A 20,624-nucleotide genomic window follows, 5' to 3' on the forward strand; every position below is an offset into this window, starting at 1 on the left:
CAGTGTAGTTGATTTTCTGTACAATTAAAAACAAACAGGTTAGATAGACTACATTGAAAGTACAGGGCCCAAGGAAAGAAATAGCACTGCAGTTGTATGCCTCCACCAGTTTTTCGTCTACGCATTTTTTTTCCAGATCAGGTCACTGTGACCTTTACTTTTGACCACGGAAATCTACTCAGTTAATGTTTGAGTCCAAATGACAGCTGATCAAAAGCTGAATACATTTCCCCAAGACAGTCTTGAGATATCTCATTCAAGATGTTTTGAGGCCACCATGACCTTGACCTTTGACCTTCCACCACTGAAATCTAAGCAGTTCATCTTCGAGTCCAAGTAAATGTTTGCACCAAAGTTAAAGAAATTCCGTCAAGGCATTCTTGAGATATCGCGTTCAAAAGAATGGGACTGATGGACAACCCGAAAACACCTAATGCCTCCTGCCACTGGCTGTCGCCAACGCAGGGGGAAAAAAGCATGAGACCAGGACAAAGGGCTTATTTTATAACTTCTTCTTATTATATATTTATATAGCAGTTTAACAGGTCAATGGTTGAGATCTAACAGGTCATAATTACACTGGAATGAAACATTGCTTGTTGGGCAACTGTAAAAAGGCATTAGTAGGGGAACCTGGCTCTCACAGGGGCCAAAGCATTCCTTCAAAATAGCTCCAAAGAAAAAACACTCTAAGGCATTGGCAGATAACACACAGACGATATTAGAAGCTTGAAGAGTGAAACACATGTGGCAAGAACACATACAGAAGTGCAAGCAACATGGCAGCAGTCCGTCGTTTTCCGTTGTGGAGACTTTTTTTTAAAATATGGAGCCTGAGGAGCGAGGGCGCTGTTGCCCCACTCGCCCTCATTTGTGCGTCACAATAGTTTATAAACTTTCTTCAGTCCACTCTGCCTCAGCCGTGGAGCTGCTAATTGACCTCCTGGTTTCTTTTACGTTTCAGTTTAAATAATGTCTCTCCCACCCTGACATGGAGACTCAGACTCAGTCAAACACTTTTTTTGGCATGACATTGTGTAGAGAATATTTCCTCCTCCTTCTGGCCCCTGGCAGCTTGGATTCCAAAACTTATCGCCATCACATTTCCGTCGGGGGTCTGATCTTGAAGCACCATCTGATGATCTGAGACGTGGAGAAGAACTGGAGGTGAAGTGGAGACTCCTGCGTGAGGTGCTTTATTGTAGATTGAAGTCAACTCAGCCTGTATGTGTCCAATAAAACCCAAATTTCACATCACTGAACTCAAAGTCCAACAACACATTTCAGTCCAGTCGTGGCGTTTCATTTGGAGCGATGTTCATGTCTCTAAGCACAAACAGACTGCAACTGGTTTATTTACGGACAAATCCATGATTATTTTGTTCTCATAATTTTGTGAACTCCGCCGCCATCCAGACTGCAACTGGTTTATTTACGGACAAATCCATGATTATTTTGTTCTCATAATTTTGTGAACTCCGCCGCCATCCAGACTGCAACTGGTTTATTTACGGACAAATCCATGATTATTTTTTTCCCTCATACTTTTGTGAACACCGCCGCCAATCCAGCTGCAGCGACGTACACAGGACTGAGGAGAAGTCATTTACCAGATGGGGGCGCTGCTCTGATTCTGTCGGTGATCATCGTGTCTCAGGATTCACGGGCTGAAGAGTTTTTCTCCACCCCGACAGTGAAGTCTTTTCTTACACTAAACACAGACACACCAGATACAACAACTTGTCTCCAACTACTTTAAGCTTTTGCGGGTCGACTCAGCTGACGTACAGGAAACGACACCTGAACTACTACTCAGAGGAAAACAAACCAGCGGGTAAAAGTTTGGTAAAAAAAAAAAGAAAAGGGAGAAAACATCAGAGTGAAATATGTTCACAAACACCACGTTTTACGTTCCAGATAATTTTCTTTATCGGATCTCACATGTGAAGGTGCAGCCAGTTTGTGCAAAGTCACTGTGTCAGGAACCGTCTCTACAGCAGGTTACGTGCACCGAGGTCAGCGAGGGTGGAGTGAGTCCCGTTTCCTCCGTACACTCACCTGCCCATCGGATTCAAACAGTGACAGACTGGGCTGCATGTGTAATGTGACTGATTGATCGCCATTTGTTTACGTCTGCCTGTTCTGCCTTAATGTCCTGTGCAACTATAAATAATAATCCACTAAATGTCACTCTTCCTCCTCCTCCTCCTCCTCCTTCTTCTTCCTCCTCCTCTTCCTCTTCCTCCTCCTCCTCTTCTTCTTCTTCTCTTCTCCTCCTCCTCCTCCTCTTCTTCTTCATCTTCTTCTTCCTCCTCCTGCTCCTCATCCTCATCATCTTTGATTTCCAGGTATTCCTCCTCCTCCTCGTCCATCACTGACTCTCCATCCTCTTCATTAGAATCTGATTTCTGCCTCCCCTCCTCACCCTCTTCCACTAAATCCTCCTCCACTTCTGCCAGCTCGTCCTCCCCCTCATCCTCCCCCTCATCCTCCCCCTCGTCCTCCTCCTCCTCTTCCTCCTCCTCTTCCTCCTCCTCCTCCTCCTCATCTTCCTCTTCCTCCTCTTCCTCTTCCTCTTCCTCCTCTTCTAAGACGTCCCTCTCCTCCTCATACGAAGAGATGGGCGAATAGTGCGGCAGGTCGAACACCTGCGGGCTGCTGGGAGCATCAGAGCTGCTCGGGTGAGGAGGTGAGGAGGCGGGAGCGGCGACGGGAATGGTGATGGGCACCGGGATTGAAAAAGCAGGAAATGACTCAGCAGCACACGTGTCAGCACTGGTGCTGATCTCCTGGACCCTTCTGGTGGTCGGGTTCAAAGTGGCGGTTGCGTTAGGAGCGGCAGAGGGGATGACGGCCATGCCCAGGCCTGAGGGCAGGGCTCTCGGTTCAGGCGTGTACTCCCGGATCTCTCCCGGTTCCAGTGGGTCAGGCCCACAGGGGTCGTGTTCGCTGCAGCACAGTTTCCCATCCAGCTTGGAGATGAAGAGCAGACCGTCGCGGTGCTGGCAGCAGTAAGAACTTGGACACATCTCACAGAACGACGCTGCGTCTTTACTGCATATGTCGCACTGGTGCCATGGACATTCCCAGCGACCTGCAACGATGATACAGGCACAGACAATAATGTAAAGGAAAGTGATACGCTTTTAAAATTTTGAACTTTATTTCAATAGCCAATTCACAGAAAAAGCAAAGATAAATACAATAAAACAGGATAAAATTCATTAAAAACACGATAACAGTACAAAAGCAACTTTGAAAATGATTTGCAGAGTCACTGACCTGCTGGCCTCTTGGTGAGGTTGAGGCAGTCAGCGTGGTAAACCTTCGGACATCCAGGTCTCTTACAGGAAACCATCTGTCCCCCGTCTCCACAGCTGAAACACTCGTCCTCTCTTTCTTTGGTCACCACCACCTTCTTCTTCCTCTTGCCGTAGCCTCTCCTCTTCAGCTTCCGACCTTTGTCCTCAGACGGAGGGTTGTTCTGGTTGCAGAGGACAAAGGACTTGATTAATAGCTGTACTTGTATTGTGAAAAAAAATCGTTCAAAAATAACCTCCACCACAATGAACTGTTAACCAATACATCACAGAGTGGTATTTATGTTGTGTCATCGGCCTCACCTTTGGCCTGACGCCCAGGAAGCCGCTGCAGTTTGGTGCTCCACATTTACACACCGTCTTCCCGTTGCCCAAACACTCCAGGTTGTAGTTGAAGGTGAGTTCAGTGCCTGAACAGACACACACACAAATGAGAGAGGCTGCAACTGTGGAAGATTTGACTCAGACTGCTGGAGCCTCATCGCAATTTCAGCTAGAATTGGAATCAACTGGTGGTTGTGAAGTGTTTTTGTGTACACACAATGAACATAAACCACAAAAAACAATGTTAATATTTGAAGATTAGTGAAATTAAATATCTATATAAACATCCACACATGAGGCTCCATCATTTTCTCGTTTTTCTCAAATCAATGGTTCTTTTTCAATCAAGTGGATTTAACAAGTGGAATGAGGAAGACTTCAGAGATTTAACCTGTAAATACTAAGCATTTGTTTTATGTTTCTGATTCAAAAAGCAGCATCTCATTTCAGTCATTGACAGCTGTTGATCAAGCTTGTTAAAAGTGTTTGTTTTTAATGTAAATGAAGCAGCGTGTACCTGCAGTGACGTCGACGAGAGCGAACAGTCCCACCCGAGTGTCTCCGCTCACCGTCCACTTCTGGGTCTCACAGTTTGGCTGACAGCTGTGGTTCATGAAGCGAGCCTCATTCCCCTTCGGCCCGGCATCAATGATCCGGTCCTAACACGAACACACACATAAAAAGCCCCACAAGTTTAACATGTTTGAAACAACCTTTCTTGTGGCAAGCGCACACACCCAGACACAGACACACACACACACACACACACACACACGGCGTACCTTGTCCAGAGTTAACATGTAGAAGTTACAGATGTCGTTCTCCTGCGCGTGTCTGATCCTCGACCGGCACTCCTCCTCGTCAATCACCTCCCCGACGTACTCGCTCACAAAATGACCCTGAGAGAACAACACAGGACGCCGGACGTTCATTATTTAGCCTGAGCCAGTCCCCACTGAACAGCGGTCGCTGAACGGTACAACAGTGGAAGTATCAGTGTCAGTAATGAGTAGCATTAGTAGCGGTAATACCATTAATGAGAGTGTTGTATTTACCTTCTTGATGTCATGGACGCAGCGGAGCCCCCAGCCTCGGGATAGTGTTCTGTAGATCTCCACCTGGCTGTACTGACGCTTGGTGAACGCCTGGTTGAGGCAACGTTCACCTGTCGGGCAAACCTGCAGGTTCAGAGGGTCGACATCAAACTGGAGCTACCACCCTGCGTGCAGTTGTACGTCTTCATCGACCAGTGCAGGCTCAGTCGATATACATTTTCTTAAGTGACCTTTTACAACTGAAATCTAAATCAGTTAATCTTTTGAGTCCAAGTGACAATCGGTCAAAATTTAAAGAAATTCCCTAAAGACAGACTTGAGAAATCATGTTCAAAAGGCCAAAAATATTGGCGAGGCCACTGTGCCCTTTGACCACCAAAATAAAATCTGTGTGTCTATGTGAACATTTGTGCCAAATTTGAAAGGATTTTCTTGAGGTGTTCTTAAGACAAATTATAATCGGTTCATCCTTGAGTCCAAGTGGGTGTTTGTGCCAGATGTACTGAATATCCCATTGGGTTTGCTACTAACATATCGCTCTCACAATATAAGGGTCACTATGTCCTTGACCATTGACCAAAACATTTTAATCAGTTCATCCTTGAGTCCAACTTAACGTTTGCACCAAATTAGAAAGAAAATCCCTCTTGTCGTTCTTGAGATATCGTGTTCAGAACAATCGGACAACCAGTAAACAAACACATACTATGAAGACAGACGTAGCAGAAAACACAAAGAGGACAACAACAGTCCTTGTCTTCACCATGTTCTTACAGTTTTACTTTATTGATAATGATCCGTTACGATTCCGTAGCTCTGAGACATTGTGCTAATGTGATGGAGGTGTTTCTGTACCTGTGGGTGACATTCGTACAGCAGCATGCGGTTGATGCACTCGGAGTCCATGCCACAGGGGCTCTCGTCCGACGCCTTACAGTTACACCGCGGGATCTCTGATAGGTCGGCTGTGAAGATCTGGACCTTTCCTATTGGTCGATTCCCCTGAATGAGTGAGAAAAGTAGAAGCAAACATGACGTAAGGATGAACACGTCTAAGGCTCGTTACTGGAGGTATAATTTAAAAATCTAACTTTAAACTCAAACACTGCTTCAAATTTGAGGAAACCCTGAACGTTGCAGCTTTGTCGAATATGAAAAAAAGTAGAGCACACGTCTCCTCCCTGACCTTAACATGTTTGTACGGAGGAGGTTTCCTGTCGTTCTTTCTGTCCTCTTGAAGCTGCCGAAGCTCCTTCTCAGCCTGCAGCTCTCGAAACCGCACGGCCGCCTCCTCCAAAGCTGGTGAGAGAAAACTCATCATACCGAGTCCAAACTAACACGTGGAAATAAGACACAAACTTTCAGGATATGCTAAAGGGACCACGTTGCTGAACACACTGGATACCTTTCCTATAGGTGGCGTCAACACCTTTGCCCATCTTCTCTTTGCTGTTGGCGTCCACGTCCATATAAGGGAAGACTCTGGCCTGGTACGTCCACAGGTAGTCGTTGGAGCCAAAGAAATGAACAGGGAACTCGCCGACATCGTGCTTCATCCGCTGGATGTTCTCTGGGATGCTTTTGGGATGGCTGACCTCTGCTGGCCACCACCTTTACAGAGGGGCGGGAAAAGGTAAAAATAAATAAACAGAACTGTAAAATGAGAGTAGATCAAGAATTTAATGTGTGCAGGAGTGACTCTGCATCTGTGTCTATGTCAGACACCTCGTTGTCCGTAGCTTTTGATGGCTCATACTGTGCGCGTCTATTTTCTTAACAAGCTACTATATAAACTGATCTGTGTTTATTTTGTGTAATAATAAAAGACTTTTGTTATGACGAGGAAAAGGAATAATAGCTGCAATGTTAGCACCAGCACAGTGCACCATCGAGGCTGATGAGTAAACTAAAGCTGCAGCTACTAGTCAATTAGTTGATTCAAAGAAAATTTTAAAGAACAAAAGGAACATTTTAAATAAAGTCCCACTGTGCTTCGGAATATGGTCATTTTCAGTGTTTTCTGATGTTACAAAGACCTAACAACTAATAAGTTAATCAGCAGATTAATCGATAATGAAAAAGGAGAACGTGAATGTCTGCAACAAACCACAAATGAGTAGTGATGCTACCTGAAAAAACCTTTATGTTATGTGAAAAGACAGGAGAATGATTCTGTTTATTAAAAAGAAATAAAAAAAATCAACAATCAAGGTCACTGACCTGTACCGCCCGACTTTCACCCAGAGGATGTCCTTGAAGCGAGGTTTCTTCCCAGCCTTACAGTCGTTGCAGAACCAGCTGCCTTTAGGCATCTCGATTTTGAGACACTCCCGGTGGAAGGCAGCGGGACAGGACTCGCAGCACAGCAGACTCCCCCCTGGAGCACAGGAGAAGGAAACACATCAAACAGCGCTCCTAGTCGTTGTTTGACCTGATCTGAGGCTTCAGAATTTGGGCTGAAATGACTCCACTCCAAGTCGTACCCTCTGTGCAGACGAAGCACCAGCTGACGTTCACATGTTCGTGGTTCTTGACGCCACGTCTGGGGGCGAAGTGGTTGGGACAGATGATGCTGTTGTTCGAGAGGATGACGCTGCCTGCCGCCATGCAGAGGTCTGTAGCATGATATGCCACCGGGCAGCGTACGCACCGCACCAGACGACCTACAGACAACGACAAGAGGACAGATGGACGGTCAGCACAAGGACGGTGCAGAGGGTGAAGGAGTCATCGCAGCGGATCCTCTGTTTACCTTTAGAGATGGACGAGCTGTTTGGATTGGCGATGAAGCAGGTGAGACACACGTGGATGGAGCAGCGGAAGCCTCGGGTCACAGGCGCAGTCGGGGCGAAGCTGGCGATACACTCCCCGTGGTAAAACTTCCCACACACAGGGATCATACAGCGCCGCACGTCCTCACTGCGCTTTTTACATACGAAGCAGGTGTGGACGCCTGGGAGAGAAAAAAAGATCATGAAGTTAGTTTCGACCTTATTAGTTAAATTTTTAGTGCATGTTAACATCATGTAATAAAGTTTTTATCACACAGATTAATTTATAAGTATAACAGAACAAAGATTTCTTGGAATATTGTCCTTTCTTCAAACCTTTTTATGAAGTGTTCTGGAGGTCCAGAACTTCGAGGTGAGAAATTTAAATGCTAAAATTATTATTTATATATTTTCAAAATTTTCAAAAAATAAGCTCTTGTATTTTTGCAGGTAGTAAAAGTTTCACTGTAAATTGATATAATAACACAGACGAACCTGATTTACACTCTGGACAGACAAACTTCCCTCTTGGTGCCTCGGCCAGGGAGATGCAGGCCAGGTGGAAGGCTCCACAGCACTGACCCTCACAGAGCAGCAGCTCCCCCGTCTTTTCACACACCTGACAGAAAAACACAGCATACTGTTAAGACAGGCCATACAAACAGTGATTCAGAGTAGCTACGAAAGTGTTCCTGTGTGTTGGGGTATAATTTCCTGTGGTCTGATGGGTAAAGCATGGTATTATCCCTTCATTCTCACTGGGGATCCACGGACTGGTACAATGTGTTCTTAGGGTAAAGTCATTTAGGAACAGCTCTGTTAATGAATGTGACCAAAATAAACACTATTTTCCATGATAACATAAGATGCTGCTTTATAATATAAAACTTCTCACTGCTGTTAAAGGATCTACCCAACACCAAAAGAGAAGAGTGTAGCCTGCATCACGTGAAAAAATGACAATGCCTGATTTTTATGGTTTCATTAAATATCATTTCCTCCTTGAGATGTAAGGCATGGCCGTACCATAGAAATTAAACAGAAAAGATAAACACTGACCTACTGCTCTATTATTCAACACTCCGCTGGTTAAATAAAGAACAGACACAGCAACATACATATTAGATAACAAAGTGGGTTTGAAGGACTGAGGACTGAATGAAGAGAAAATAAGCCTCAGAGGAAAGTTTACATTGTTTGCAGAAAGTGTGAAGAGGGTGCAGCTCAGTGAATCGACCTCACCTGACATATGTTCTCCTTCATGGAGGCGGGGCCTCCTCGGTCCCCTATGATCTTCCTTGAGGGTGAACGTGGGTCGTCGCACAGCATCAAGTCGTCCTTCGTGGAGGAGAAACTGTGATCCAGGCTGGACGTGTCGCCCTTATGAGACAGAGGATAAACTCACTGTTAGGAAATCAGGGCCCCCAATTTCATCAAATGTCTCAGAATCACTCAGGAATCACGCTGCAAGTTGATCAGGAGGTAGGATGTAAATAAATGAATATATGAGCAAAATTATGATGAGGAGAAATAATACACTACAGATCTTAAATGTGACTTTTATCATACAGCACTGCAACACATCACTAAAATGTTTAGTCTGGAGCAAAGGATCATCAGACACAGCTTTACTGATATATTTATCACCAATGCACAGCTGACACCCGGCTCTGCTCTCATTAAAGGATAAGTCTGATCGAATTCTACATTCAATAAGAAAATTCATCAACAAATCCCATAAATAAACAATAATGAATGGATTCCGCTTGCAAGTGCTGTCTAAGTAATTAAACTTGATATACTGTATCGATGTTGTCCAAAAACTATTTAAAAAACTCACTGATGAGTCGCACTAGCTGACTTTCCTTAAACAAACACACACACATCACAAATACACGACTGAGATACTCCCCAACAAATGCACTATGTTCTCTCTTTGCAAAAACCTACTCTCCCCACAGGAATGATCATTTAGCTATTTTTTAAAAGGTTATATCTTCAGCAGTTCCACAAAATGTTACCAACCTCACCGTTTAAGCTTTCTTGAGTCAATATCTGAGGCAACGTCAGAGCAATGTTTTATACAATTACTGCAAAATGTGACTCAATAATAAGCCAAATAAAATCAAGGATCCAAACTCATTCCACTGCTTAGAGACTGACTTACTGCCTGAACCACAGTGGGTTAGGGCACCTCTGCTCTTCGACATATGGTTTGACAAAGGGTTCATTTAAACAAACATCATAAACTGATTTTACTCCGAGGCCAAAAACTGTGATGAAATATGTGTCAGTTTGAATTTATGGCCAGTTGAGTTAAAAACAAATCTGTGACCAAAGTAAAGATGTCTGACCTCTGACTCTGCTGTGTCCCTTTTGACCTCCTGAGCCTCACAGTCCTCTGGCTGAGGAGCATCCACATCTTCAGATACCGCCTCCACCCGGTTGGTTTCGGGTGGAGCTGGTGCAGAAGCGGCGGGTGCAGGAGCGCTGGGAGAGAGAGAGGTCTGGATGGAGGGAGTGGACGTACAGGTGGGAACCTCTGGGGTGGGCGGTGTGGAGGTCGATGCTGTAATCCGCTTACTCTTTAATTTTAGAGATGGTGGTCCGGAATCTGGGAGGGAAATAGACATCAGGTATCACAGACAAAACACAACGACTAATGAAGTTCAAGAGATGTAAAAATAAATAAAAAAATGTATTATTATGATGAACTACACCACAATATATATTGTTTTGAGATGATTTACTGACCTGATTGAGGGGCAGCAATTGAATTGTTCTTCAGTGTTTTGACCTGTGACAAGAGAAACATCAAAAATCAAGGACAGTCCACGATAATGTGTTGGTCTGACCAAGAGAGAAGACAAATAAATATCATGTTTTTCCATCTTCATTGAATTAGCTGTTTAAATATTGAGGGTATAAACTGTGTTATAAACATCTATTTACATCTTCATGTAATCAGGAATTATAGTAGAGCTACTGCATCAGACCTCACTGGATTGTACAGAGGATTGTACTGCGCTGGTACCTCGGAGTATAATTACTCAGACAGATGTCCCAGATAAACCACACGTGAATAGTTGTACACACAACATGGCCATGCTGTACCTTCTTCTTGGGGCCTGTTGAAGCCTCGGTCTCCAGACAGTACTCCAGGATCTTCTGAGTGGGCTTCCTCTTCCTCTTCTTCGCCAGCAGAACAGCGTTTCCTGTCAACCGAGCATCACAGTCAGGTTAAGACTCAACATGAAGAGGATCATCCACATTTTCAAAAACAATATGTAAAAGTTTTATTCGGCACAAATCAAAGCAACAAACAGAATTTCCTGCTTTTTTGTCATATGTAGTTGTATAAAAGCAAACAAGTGTACCTTACTAGCCCGAACAACTTCTACAGTCGTGCTACTGAAGGTATAATGACATAATGAACAAAAGAAATGATGTGCTCTTGAGATGTTGCCAATAACATGACTTGTGAGGTCACAGTGACCTTGACCTTTGACCTCCAAATTCAAATAAGCACATCCTTGATCGTGCCAGATGTGATGAAATTACCTCCGTCCTGATAAATACGGATCACAATGACCTTGATTTGTGATTTTTTAGTAAAAATGAATGTTTGTGCATGAGATGAATAAATACCCTCATAGCAACCTTGAGATATTGCATAAAAGAGGTTGAAAAATTAGTGTTGTGAGATCAAAGTGACGTTGACCTTTGAATGCTAAATTTGAATGAATTCCTTTACTGTGTTCTTCGGATATTGTATTTAAAAGAGTGGGATGGGCGGATGGAATAGAATTGTAGTGTGCACACATTTACCAAGAAGGCTTCCCTTTAGCCGACTCTTTTTCAAAAGAAAACCTTTGTGACTTCAAATGCAGTTAAGTTAACCAGCAAGAACCACAAGCGCTGCCTCACCGCTGTCTTTGATGAGGCCTCCCGAGAGTGAGGGTTCAGCTTCAGGAGGAGGGGTTAGTGTGTCGATGGAAAGCACCGGTGCATCTTGGGGAGACTTGTTTTCAGTGCTGGGGATTTGTAGTTCACAGGACGTTGTTGCAGCAATTTCCTCAGGAGGTGGCGTCTGTATTTCAGGAAGTAAGCTCGAGGATGGGTGGTCGTGTGCGTTCTTGTCCGATCCCGGGGTTTCAGACATGGAGGTAATGGGTTGAGTGACCTGAGAAAACAAATGACATGATTCTATTGTCAATCAGATATATTTTTTACATAATAATAGCAATGCCAGCATTATGCAAATATAACGACAATGTAATAAGAAAGTTATAACAGATCTGACTTTGTGTGATTTTTACATTTCCAATTGACTGGAGAAGCTTTTTGGTTTTCTTCCTTGTAGAGAAAATCTGATCGTACTCTTCAGTCAATTCAATCAGCCGCTTGCTTGGTTTTCTTATTCGTTTATGTGCTGTAAAAGAAAAGAGAAAAGAGAGAAAGACACTATTTATTTGTTGTTGTTTTTAGTGTACAAAACATTATAAAAATGTATATTTATTCTGAACAACTTATCAGTTCACTCGAATGCTGATATAGTGGATGACAATTGAATAGTCAATTTAATAAATGATAATAAACAACAAGGAGTCCATTTTTGTCTATATCAGGACACTTTAAATTTTGACAATCAGCTGGTCTTCTGTATAAAACCATAGATAAGTGATTCCTTTGGTCTTCGTTCATCTTTGAAAGCCAAGAGTCTCGTGAGGTGGATGATCTCAATATTTAATTGAGTACGACTGAGGTATTGGGTTGCACAGCACATTGTTTGCAAAGTCACTAGGTAACTGTGGATTAAATCAACATTTACCAATTCTGTAAGACATACAAAACCCTTAACCAAGAAGAGCACCAGCAGGCCCATAGTGTGGGCTGAGGGCTTTGCTTGTGCAAGGATTGTAATGGTTAGGGTTAACTTCTAAAGAACCATCCACTCCCCTCTGTCCAAACACCAAATTGCTTAAGTATTGTGCCATGCACTGCTTTTGTTGTAACTCATGTTGTGAGCTACTTGTCTGCATCTTACGTTTTCAAAGTTTGAAACAGCTGGCCATGTGCCACCAACACCACCTCCATCTAACCTCTTATAAACAGTGAGTTAGATGTGGACTACAACTTTTGTTTACCATGAAATCAAACAGATCATATTATCTGTGACTGAACAGCCCAGTTGTTGACTGGGCCCATACCCTCGTGTTATCCCACTGGATGGTGTGAATTTACTGTGTTGTGATCATTTTTTAATCGTTTTGCATTTGAGGCTGGTCTTTGTGTGCGCTTAGGTAGCAATGCTGCAGATTTGGGTCAGATTGTGCTTCAGCATTTGGGCCAACCCAACTAGACTTACCCGTTGTAGCCTTTTCGCGTCCTCCAGCGTTGTGCGTGAAGCTTGGGTTAGTCTTGGTGCGGCCTGCAAAAAAGCCATTCGGCTGTCCCAGATGTAGCGTTGTGTCAGATCCCTGCTGCTCCAAAGGCACCAAGTTCTGTAGATTCTGTAGATTAACCCTGCTCCACCTCTCATCCGCCTCATCTTGAACCACTCCTTCACTGCCTCCAGGGTGCCTCTCCCAACTGCTGGCCTGCATGCCCAACAGGGACTGGACTCGCGATAAGCAGTCCATGCGTGATGAAGAGTCCGCTGTTGGTAGTGATGCCATTCTTGATGTGGACTCCAGTCCTGGGAAACCAGGTCCAGACCTGGCAGGACGACAAGGCACTTTGCGGTTGGATCTCTTTTTCATTCCAGTGCAGCCGCTCCTTCTGTTATAGGGCCTCTTCCAAGTCTGACTTTTGCTGTCTACACTGTGTGCGATGGTGATTTTGTCTGGACTTAAATTCGAAATTGTACCAAGATGTTTAAATTGCTGATCTTGCCCTGCCGGCTTAGCCTCCCCAGGCATCACTGAGGGCTCCTCCTTGACATGTGCACTTGGTGGCCCAATGTCCAGTTCTAAAGGGGTCCCGTCTCGCTCTCTAGTGTCATGCAAGTCCTTCAACATCATGAGAAAAGTGCTAAACTTGTAGTTTGTATCTGGTTTGAAAGAGACGGGTTTACCATTACCCTCACTCGTCACAGACTGGAAGGATACCTCTTCCACGTTTTTAAAGGCATTCATGAAAGAGAATGGTGAAGAAGGTGAGGATGAGGAGCATAAGGCAGAGGAATGATCGTCATTCTTTTCCTTCACCTTAGAAGTGAGGGGGATGAAGTCCATTGGTGGGGTTGAGGATATTGAGTGGTCTTCTGCTTCACTTTTTACATCAGCTTCAATGTCAGTTGAATCAGAAGACCTAGCAGGGGGGCTGCTACGGCTAGAAGACGTATCCTGATTATGCTCACCATTGTCTTTAGATTTAAGAGATTTTATTTTTGTGCTAATTTTCAGTTTGGTCTTTGGAGCACGAGATGAGTTACGTGCTGAATGACACACAGTCTCTTTAACTTCCCTAAGTGCATCTAAGAGTTCTTTGTGCTCAGCCTGCTTTTTAGCGTTTTCCTGCTTCTTCTGCTCCACCTCCTGCATGGCTTTTAGGGCTCTAGTCAGCAGTCGACTGCTGGCTGGGAGGTGGGCAGGCGGCTCAAGTAGGACTTTATTCACTTCATCTGGAACCTGCTTTGATTTCTGGACAACTTTCTTGGATTTCTCAGAAGATAGGACTTTGGAAACACAAGCATTCCCAGATACCAAATTTCCTTGAGTAGCAGGAATTGCCTTGGAAGATTTACTAGTGACCGAAGTTATTGTTTGTGCTGAGCTGCCTGACAGGTCAGAAGACATGCTTGTTGCACTGGAGGAGGGAATCTTTTTACTTTCAGACTGGTCTGACTGATTAGAGGATGAAAACGTCACATTGCTTGGGCTGACATTCAATATTGATTTCCTCTCAGCTTTTGGGCTACCTAACTCATCAGCAGACACACTGGCCACATTGGAGACCACAGTAGTTTTCTGTTGTGATGATTCTGATGAGAGTTGAAGCATACCTTTCCCTCCACTTGCTTTTAACCTCACAACTGAGACATTAATGGTCTCCGAACTGGATGCCTTATCCATGGAGACACTTGTCTTGTCATCCACCCTGTCCGACTTTTTAGAGGAAATTTTAGTCTCTTTCTTTTCTCTGGTCTTTTTCTTCTTTGTGGATCCAGGTTGGTCAGCTGGACTAATGGTTACACTGGAGTTTTGGAACTTCTTACCCTCTATTTCCTTGCGAACTAATTTGACAAAAGGCAGCCTACATTTAGAGACAAGACTTGTTTGCTTTTCGAGAATTGCAAGTGGGTCAGTGGTGTCAACATTTAAAGTGGATAGCTTTGGAGTTTTGTTTCTTTCTTTTTCTTCTGCTTGATCAGAAATCCTATCAATTACATGCATTTTTTTATTAGCCGTATTGTCAGGGTGTTCAGTTTGACTGACACGCTTGAGACATTCTGAAAATCTGGATTGGTCATTGATACCAACTTTCATACTGTGCTTTTGGCACTTTTTATCATCTGAGCTACCAAACTGGTCAGAAAACATGTCAATAACAGTGTCAGTTATATTACTGGGTGTCTGTATGAACTTTGAGTATCCACACTTGTCATTGGGCACACCAGCCTCAACAGAGACCCGGGACCTCTGTTTGTCTGACAGTCCTGAGTGGTCAGCAAGACTGCCAGTTGTACCAAATAGCCTGTTGGAAACTGGAGTGTTTTTACACTTCAACTGTTCTGACTGTCCAGCAGGCAGATTTGCTTCAGCAGGTACCAGAGTTTTATGCTTGTCTGACATCCCTGACTGGTCACTGATAGCACCACTAGAGGAGACACATGTAACCAGCATCTTTTTACTAACAGCAGGTAAGCTCTTTTTCTTACAGGATGCCTTACTAAAGAGAGTGCGGTCTGACATTGGACTGGTTGTTTTAGGTCGCCTGTCTTTGCCTGATTTACTGAACCAAAGACCACTCTGAATCTCTGGCTGCTTCTTCACCTCTTTGACAACTGTAACAGTCGGCGGAGTAGAAAGTAGCTTAGATTGACGTTCAAGTGCTTTAGGACACAAAATCTTAGGCACTGACTCAAGGTCAGAATATGGACACTCTCCATTATCTCTCTCTGATTGGTCAGGGCTATTCCGCAACAATCCTTTAGAGTGTTTACTCTTCGTGTCTTTTGATGATTTACTTGGTTTCTTCTTGCCAGAAGACTTCCTTAAAGTGCTTGACTTTGCTGGAGTTGTTATTGGGGATGAAATAACAGGGGACGAAAGGGATCCATTGATCCCGTGTAGCGTTTCAGGCAGGGTGGAGACAGGTGAAGGGGATGGAGAAGAGGTTGAAAGGGCCTTGCTCTCCTTTTCCAGTATGGAACTGTTGTGGGAGCCATCATTTATGGACACAGAAATGGAAGAAGTCATTTTGGATCTCTCTGGAAGAATAGATTCAGCTTCTGCCACACTGGATTTCCAGGATTCCTGAAAACGCTTTGCGATCTGCAGACAGGCAAAGAAAAGATGTATCAGCTTGCAGAAGACAAAAAACACATTCGGTTTTAAATATGTAAGCTTTCTTTTGTCGAACACTTATTATGAATTACACTAACATTTTATTCTAGTATGCCAGCAGCGACTCGTTATTAGTAAAATAATAATTACAGTATATTTAGAGTTCTTCTCCCTTTGCTTTCCCCTCCGACGCATTAGGAGGAGCTGTTCAAATTCAAAGCCTCCATGGAAAGTGTGCGTTGATTTTTCCTCCAACCAGACGTGTTCCACTGGCTCACCAAAGGTCTTGATGTGGTAAAGCCGACAGGGCCGCTCACTGGGCTCTAGGACAACAACAAAACTTCAGCCTCAACCCCATGAGATGCTAGTTAACACCACAGCATCCTGTACAGGAAGTACATGATTGCATCAACAAAGCACAGGAAGCTTTGAAATGCAACTCAATATAATATTATAACACAATATAAATGCTGTTACATGGTCACAAGGTGATTAACAGGTAAATATTTCTGTGGATTTGTTCTTGTAATGTTATATCTACATTTTTTTCAATGAAATGATGAAAATAATCCATAGGACATATCACACACCTGAAAGCAACCAGCAAGTCTAGGCAGTATCAGTAAGTCAACAGGTAATAACAGTAGGTCAACAATGCTCCAGGCTCACCTTTCAGTCTGTGGTAGACTCCCTGTGCGGGGTCAATGATCACCTCACATGGCCACCAAGGTCTTCGGCTGAACTTTGCCCAAATGATCTCGCCCTCTAAAAACTTCACAGGCGGCAAAGACTTTTTCTTCACGCTGTTCTGCTGACGACAACATGGAGAACAATCAGACGTCTGAAAATGTATTATCACTCAATGTGCTGTGTCAGAGCTACAAGTGTTTTGGCCAAACATGTTGTAACCATCTTGACCATTGTATTTTGATGTGCATCTACTCTACTGTCAAAGACATTAATGTCAACATGTATAATACAAAATGTAATTACTCAGAAATGGTGTTGCTTTTGTTAAAGGAATCTGTGTTGTACAAAATCACGAATAGAAGTCAATGTTTTCATTTACCTCTTTGTAAAAACAATGCAATAGTGTTTATGAATGACAGAGCTACAGTTTTGGAGCCAGGTCACATCTGTATTTAATATTCTGTTATGACAGGTCTAAAGCAGTGAACTGTTCCAAGTTCCATGAGGAAAAAGTTATGTGATCCATCAAAAGATATGTTCTGCTGACAAAGGGCAATATTGAAATGTTACTATGTTGTGTCTCTCTGCACCAGATAGAAAGCCATATGCCTATAGGGGTCAAACTTGCCATTGAATGTTTTGATGGACTATCCATAAACAGGAGCAGATCGGTGTCGCTTTCCCACTCATCATCTGAGCCGTCCCAGTATCTCCTGCGTTGACCTGAGGACTGGGACCGGGTGACGACCTTGGCTGATGACCGGGTTGTATCCTTGGAGTTCAGATTTACATCTCCGGGAGTTGACTGAAGAGTATTCCCTGCCCTCTCGTTTTTTTCCTGCAAGACTTCGATGGGTGACACCGTCTCCCGCACCTGATTGGTGTCGTCATCCTCGAATAAAGAGGATTCAAAATGGAGGAAGCCATTCGCGAAGGGGCTGTTGCTATCAAGTGAGAAGGCCGGGCTAGGTGGGCCCGAGAAACAACTGTCCGTCTTTTTCTCTGAAGTGACAGGATCGCTCTGATTGGCTGCTGGAGTATCTCTACTTCCACTTTGGACCTCAGGTTGTTTTCGTCCAGCAGAGAAGTGACCAAAGCTCTCCTCCCTGCTTGTACTCTGGGTCACAGAATAATCCCTGCCGGTGCAATCAGCCCAGGAGTCCATCTCCATCTCCTTCCCCCTCTCCTTCTTAGGTGTCCCCCACTCCCAGCTCCTCTCTGGCTCCCTCACTGGCAGCACCAGGTCAGGCTGGCTCACCATGGTGGTGAGATGCTGCAGCCTCCTCAGAGGACTGTAGGAGGAAGATGAAGAGGAGGACGAGGAGGGGTGGTCCCTTTGTGCGAACCCATAGAGGGATGCGTGCTTGAGGGAAGAGGCGGCAGCAGACATGGTTAGGCCGAACCTGTGGTCATGATGTCTGGTGGAGTTTGAGTGGGTGGAGAGGTCACGGCCTGGGGTCAAAGGGCAGATGGACTGATGGGCGTCTCTTCCAGGGCCTACATGAGGCCCACTCATGCTGGCATGGTTCCTTCCTGAAAGGTGAAAAGAGGTTGTCAGTGTAAGGCCCTGGTAACAGGAAGACATTGGTTTGTATTACTTTAAAACGTAAACATGGTTCTTCTTGCACCAAACATTGTTACAATAAGCAAAAAATTATTATTCAGGGACTTCCACTATAATCACATTTGAAATTAGTTGTGATTTTAGGTTGTTGCTCCCGTAAGAGGGCATCATTTTGTCTTTCTATCAATCTTAGTGAAGCAGCTGGGAATTCAAAGTGACAGCAGAGATGCACAGCACAGACGGATCAGTAATACATTATACCGTGACATCATGTCAAAATAAAAGCGCAAACACACTCACTGAACAGCTGATCGGCCTAATGTGACATTTTTGGAGAGATTCTGCACCAACACCGCAGCCCCGCTAGAAAAAAAGCCTTCCCAGGAAACAAATATCGCGATATGATGAAAATGACATCAACCCCGATTAAGGTCAGCCGCCTGCAAACTCACAGTATCCACAACGTCTCCTGCAGGAGGATTATTATCATCATTATTATGGCGCGTCATGTGAAAAGTCAACCCCGACGTTGCAAAACGCCGGCGACCTGGAAATAAAATGGACCCGCTCGTGCGCGTGCGTGTGTCTGACGCGCGTGTGCCAAGGTGTGCGTGATGCGTGAGGGTGTAGGTGTGTGTGTATCCGCGCGTCGTTCGCGGGTTGCAGCGGTTCCTCGATTGCACAAACACAAACGCCACATAACATGCAAACACGACGGCGCACAAGTTCACGCACACACACTGACACTGACACGGACACACACTCCTCTACAGGCTTTCCTCCGACAGATGCAGGCGATGTGTGTGTGTGTGTCAGACAAACAACACAAAAATCACGCAGAAAACGCCACATGACGCGGGATCCGTCGCGGGAATCTTACCATTCCGGTGTCGCCCGCCGCAGAACCGGGCCTCAACCCGCACATTTTGGCGTCTAAATGCGCCAAATTGCCAAAATTTGAAAGCGGATGAGGAGAGTCCCGGCGGCAATACTACTAGGCCTGGATCCTGTGAAACGTACTCACTCTCCCTCCCTCCTCCTCCTCCTCCTGCTCGCTCCCTCACCCTCCTCCTCACCCCCCTCCTCCTCTCTACATGCGCTAAAGCCTGGTCCAGCGGCCCCTGGAATAGAAAATCGAGAGTGTTGCGCTTCTTTCCAACGACACTCCCCCTTGTTACTGCTCAGTGATGATGCCCATAACTTTATAATCCACCGCCTGTGGATGTCTGCTCTGCTGAGAGGCTGTTCGCCTGTCCCCCCCCCCCAGGAAAGTCACTCTTTTCCTCTGCTGTGCGCACCGTCACCACTGCCTCCCTCCCACCGCGTGGATCTCAGAGGAAGGGGCCGTAAATCTCTCCACAAGATAGGAAAAAAAAAAAAATATTCAAACAGCTCAAAAAAGGCAAAGAACACGACACCTCCAACAGAAAAAAATCGCCCCGCCCTTTCCCCTAATTACCAGCATCAATAATTAACCTTCACCAGGCTGCCATCACCAAGACATGTCACATGCCCAAACTTGTGCCAACAACTGGCACCATCCTCCTCATCCACCCCGACGCGCACTTGGAGATCAGATGAAAACACTAATAAATGAAGTGATGCAAAAAAAAAAGGTCCACCACCACTCTCACTATCACTATCACCATCTGAGGAGCAGTGAAAATGGTGCTGCAGGCTTGTACCCGGAAAAACAAGATGAGTTTCCTTCCCCCTCAGACGACTTGCTGTGTTACTGCTCTGGCTGCTCACCCGGTCCCTTCAAAATGGAGTCCTCCAGTCTTTTAGAGGAGGAAGAAAAAAAACACCACACACACAGAAGAACAGGCCACAAAGTGTTAATGCATGCCTCGATATAAAGTTCACCCAGCCACGGAGGATCTGAGCCCACAAAGCGCACCACTCCTGCGCCCTGGAGGTGTCAGATGAGCCTGTCAGGGTCTTGGATGAGTCCTGGCCACGGCAGGAACATGTAGTTTCTACATGTTGTGGCTGCTGAAGGCTCATGTGCGCTCCTGACACACGACTGAGGGAGACTGAGGCACAAGCACTACTCTGCTGTGTGTGTGTGTGTGTGTGCGTGTGTGTGTGCGTGCCCAAACATCGTCTGACAGCATGAACCACGACACTTGGTGCCACTTAAAAACCTCGATTGTGTTAATTTTGTGTCTCCTTTTGATGCACATGAAGGGAAGCGAGTGTGTTTGCAGAGAGGAAGCCACAGAGCCTCCTCGGCCGGAGAGACTGAGGCTGATCCTTTGCGAGATTTCTGCGTTGGTGTGTTTGGTTTTCTTGGGGCAGGATTTCTCCACATTTGTTAGATGTGGACACGGTATGCGAGCGAGGGCATGCGGGACGAGCAGGGGCATGTTTCAGGTGTAAAAATACCC

General features: G+C 44.9%; 1 protein-coding gene across 5 annotated transcripts; it reads right to left on the reverse strand.

Annotated features, from left to right (window-relative positions):
- Positions 1-497: 497 nt before the first annotated feature.
- On the reverse strand, positions 498-20,255 carry nsd1b (nuclear receptor binding SET domain protein 1b). 5 transcript variants are annotated; one of them, XM_047343378.1, is made up of 24 exons: positions 20,084-20,255; positions 17,299-18,203; positions 16,650-16,788; positions 16,131-16,303; positions 12,839-15,968; positions 11,790-11,902; positions 11,398-11,653; positions 10,585-10,685; positions 10,225-10,267; positions 9,825-10,084; positions 8,713-8,850; positions 7,966-8,089; positions 7,452-7,652; positions 7,183-7,362; positions 6,920-7,076; positions 6,105-6,310; positions 5,886-5,998; positions 5,555-5,701; positions 4,700-4,822; positions 4,427-4,543; positions 4,162-4,303; positions 3,624-3,730; positions 3,283-3,484; positions 498-3,094 (listed from the first exon to the last, which is right to left on the reverse strand). In XM_047343378.1, exons 2-24 carry the CDS (start codon positions 18,184-18,186, stop codon positions 2,181-2,183), a joined length of 7,974 nt encoding a protein of 2,657 aa, XP_047199334.1. In that variant the 5' UTR covers positions 18,187-18,203; positions 20,084-20,255; the 3' UTR covers positions 498-2,180. The 5 variants fall into 5 exon arrangements, with proteins under 5 accessions (XP_047199334.1, XP_047199333.1, XP_035035084.2 ...); XM_047343377.1 differs by lacking the exon at positions 20,084-20,255 and adding an exon at positions 19,920-20,021; XM_035179193.2 differs by lacking the exon at positions 20,084-20,255 and adding an exon at positions 19,115-19,307.
- Positions 20,256-20,624: the final 369 nt, after the last annotated feature.

The sequence above is a fragment of the Hippoglossus stenolepis genome, chromosome 15, assembly GCF_022539355.2.
Source record: "Hippoglossus stenolepis isolate QCI-W04-F060 chromosome 15, HSTE1.2, whole genome shotgun sequence".
Lineage (NCBI taxonomy): Eukaryota > Metazoa > Chordata > Actinopteri > Pleuronectiformes > Pleuronectidae > Hippoglossus > Hippoglossus stenolepis.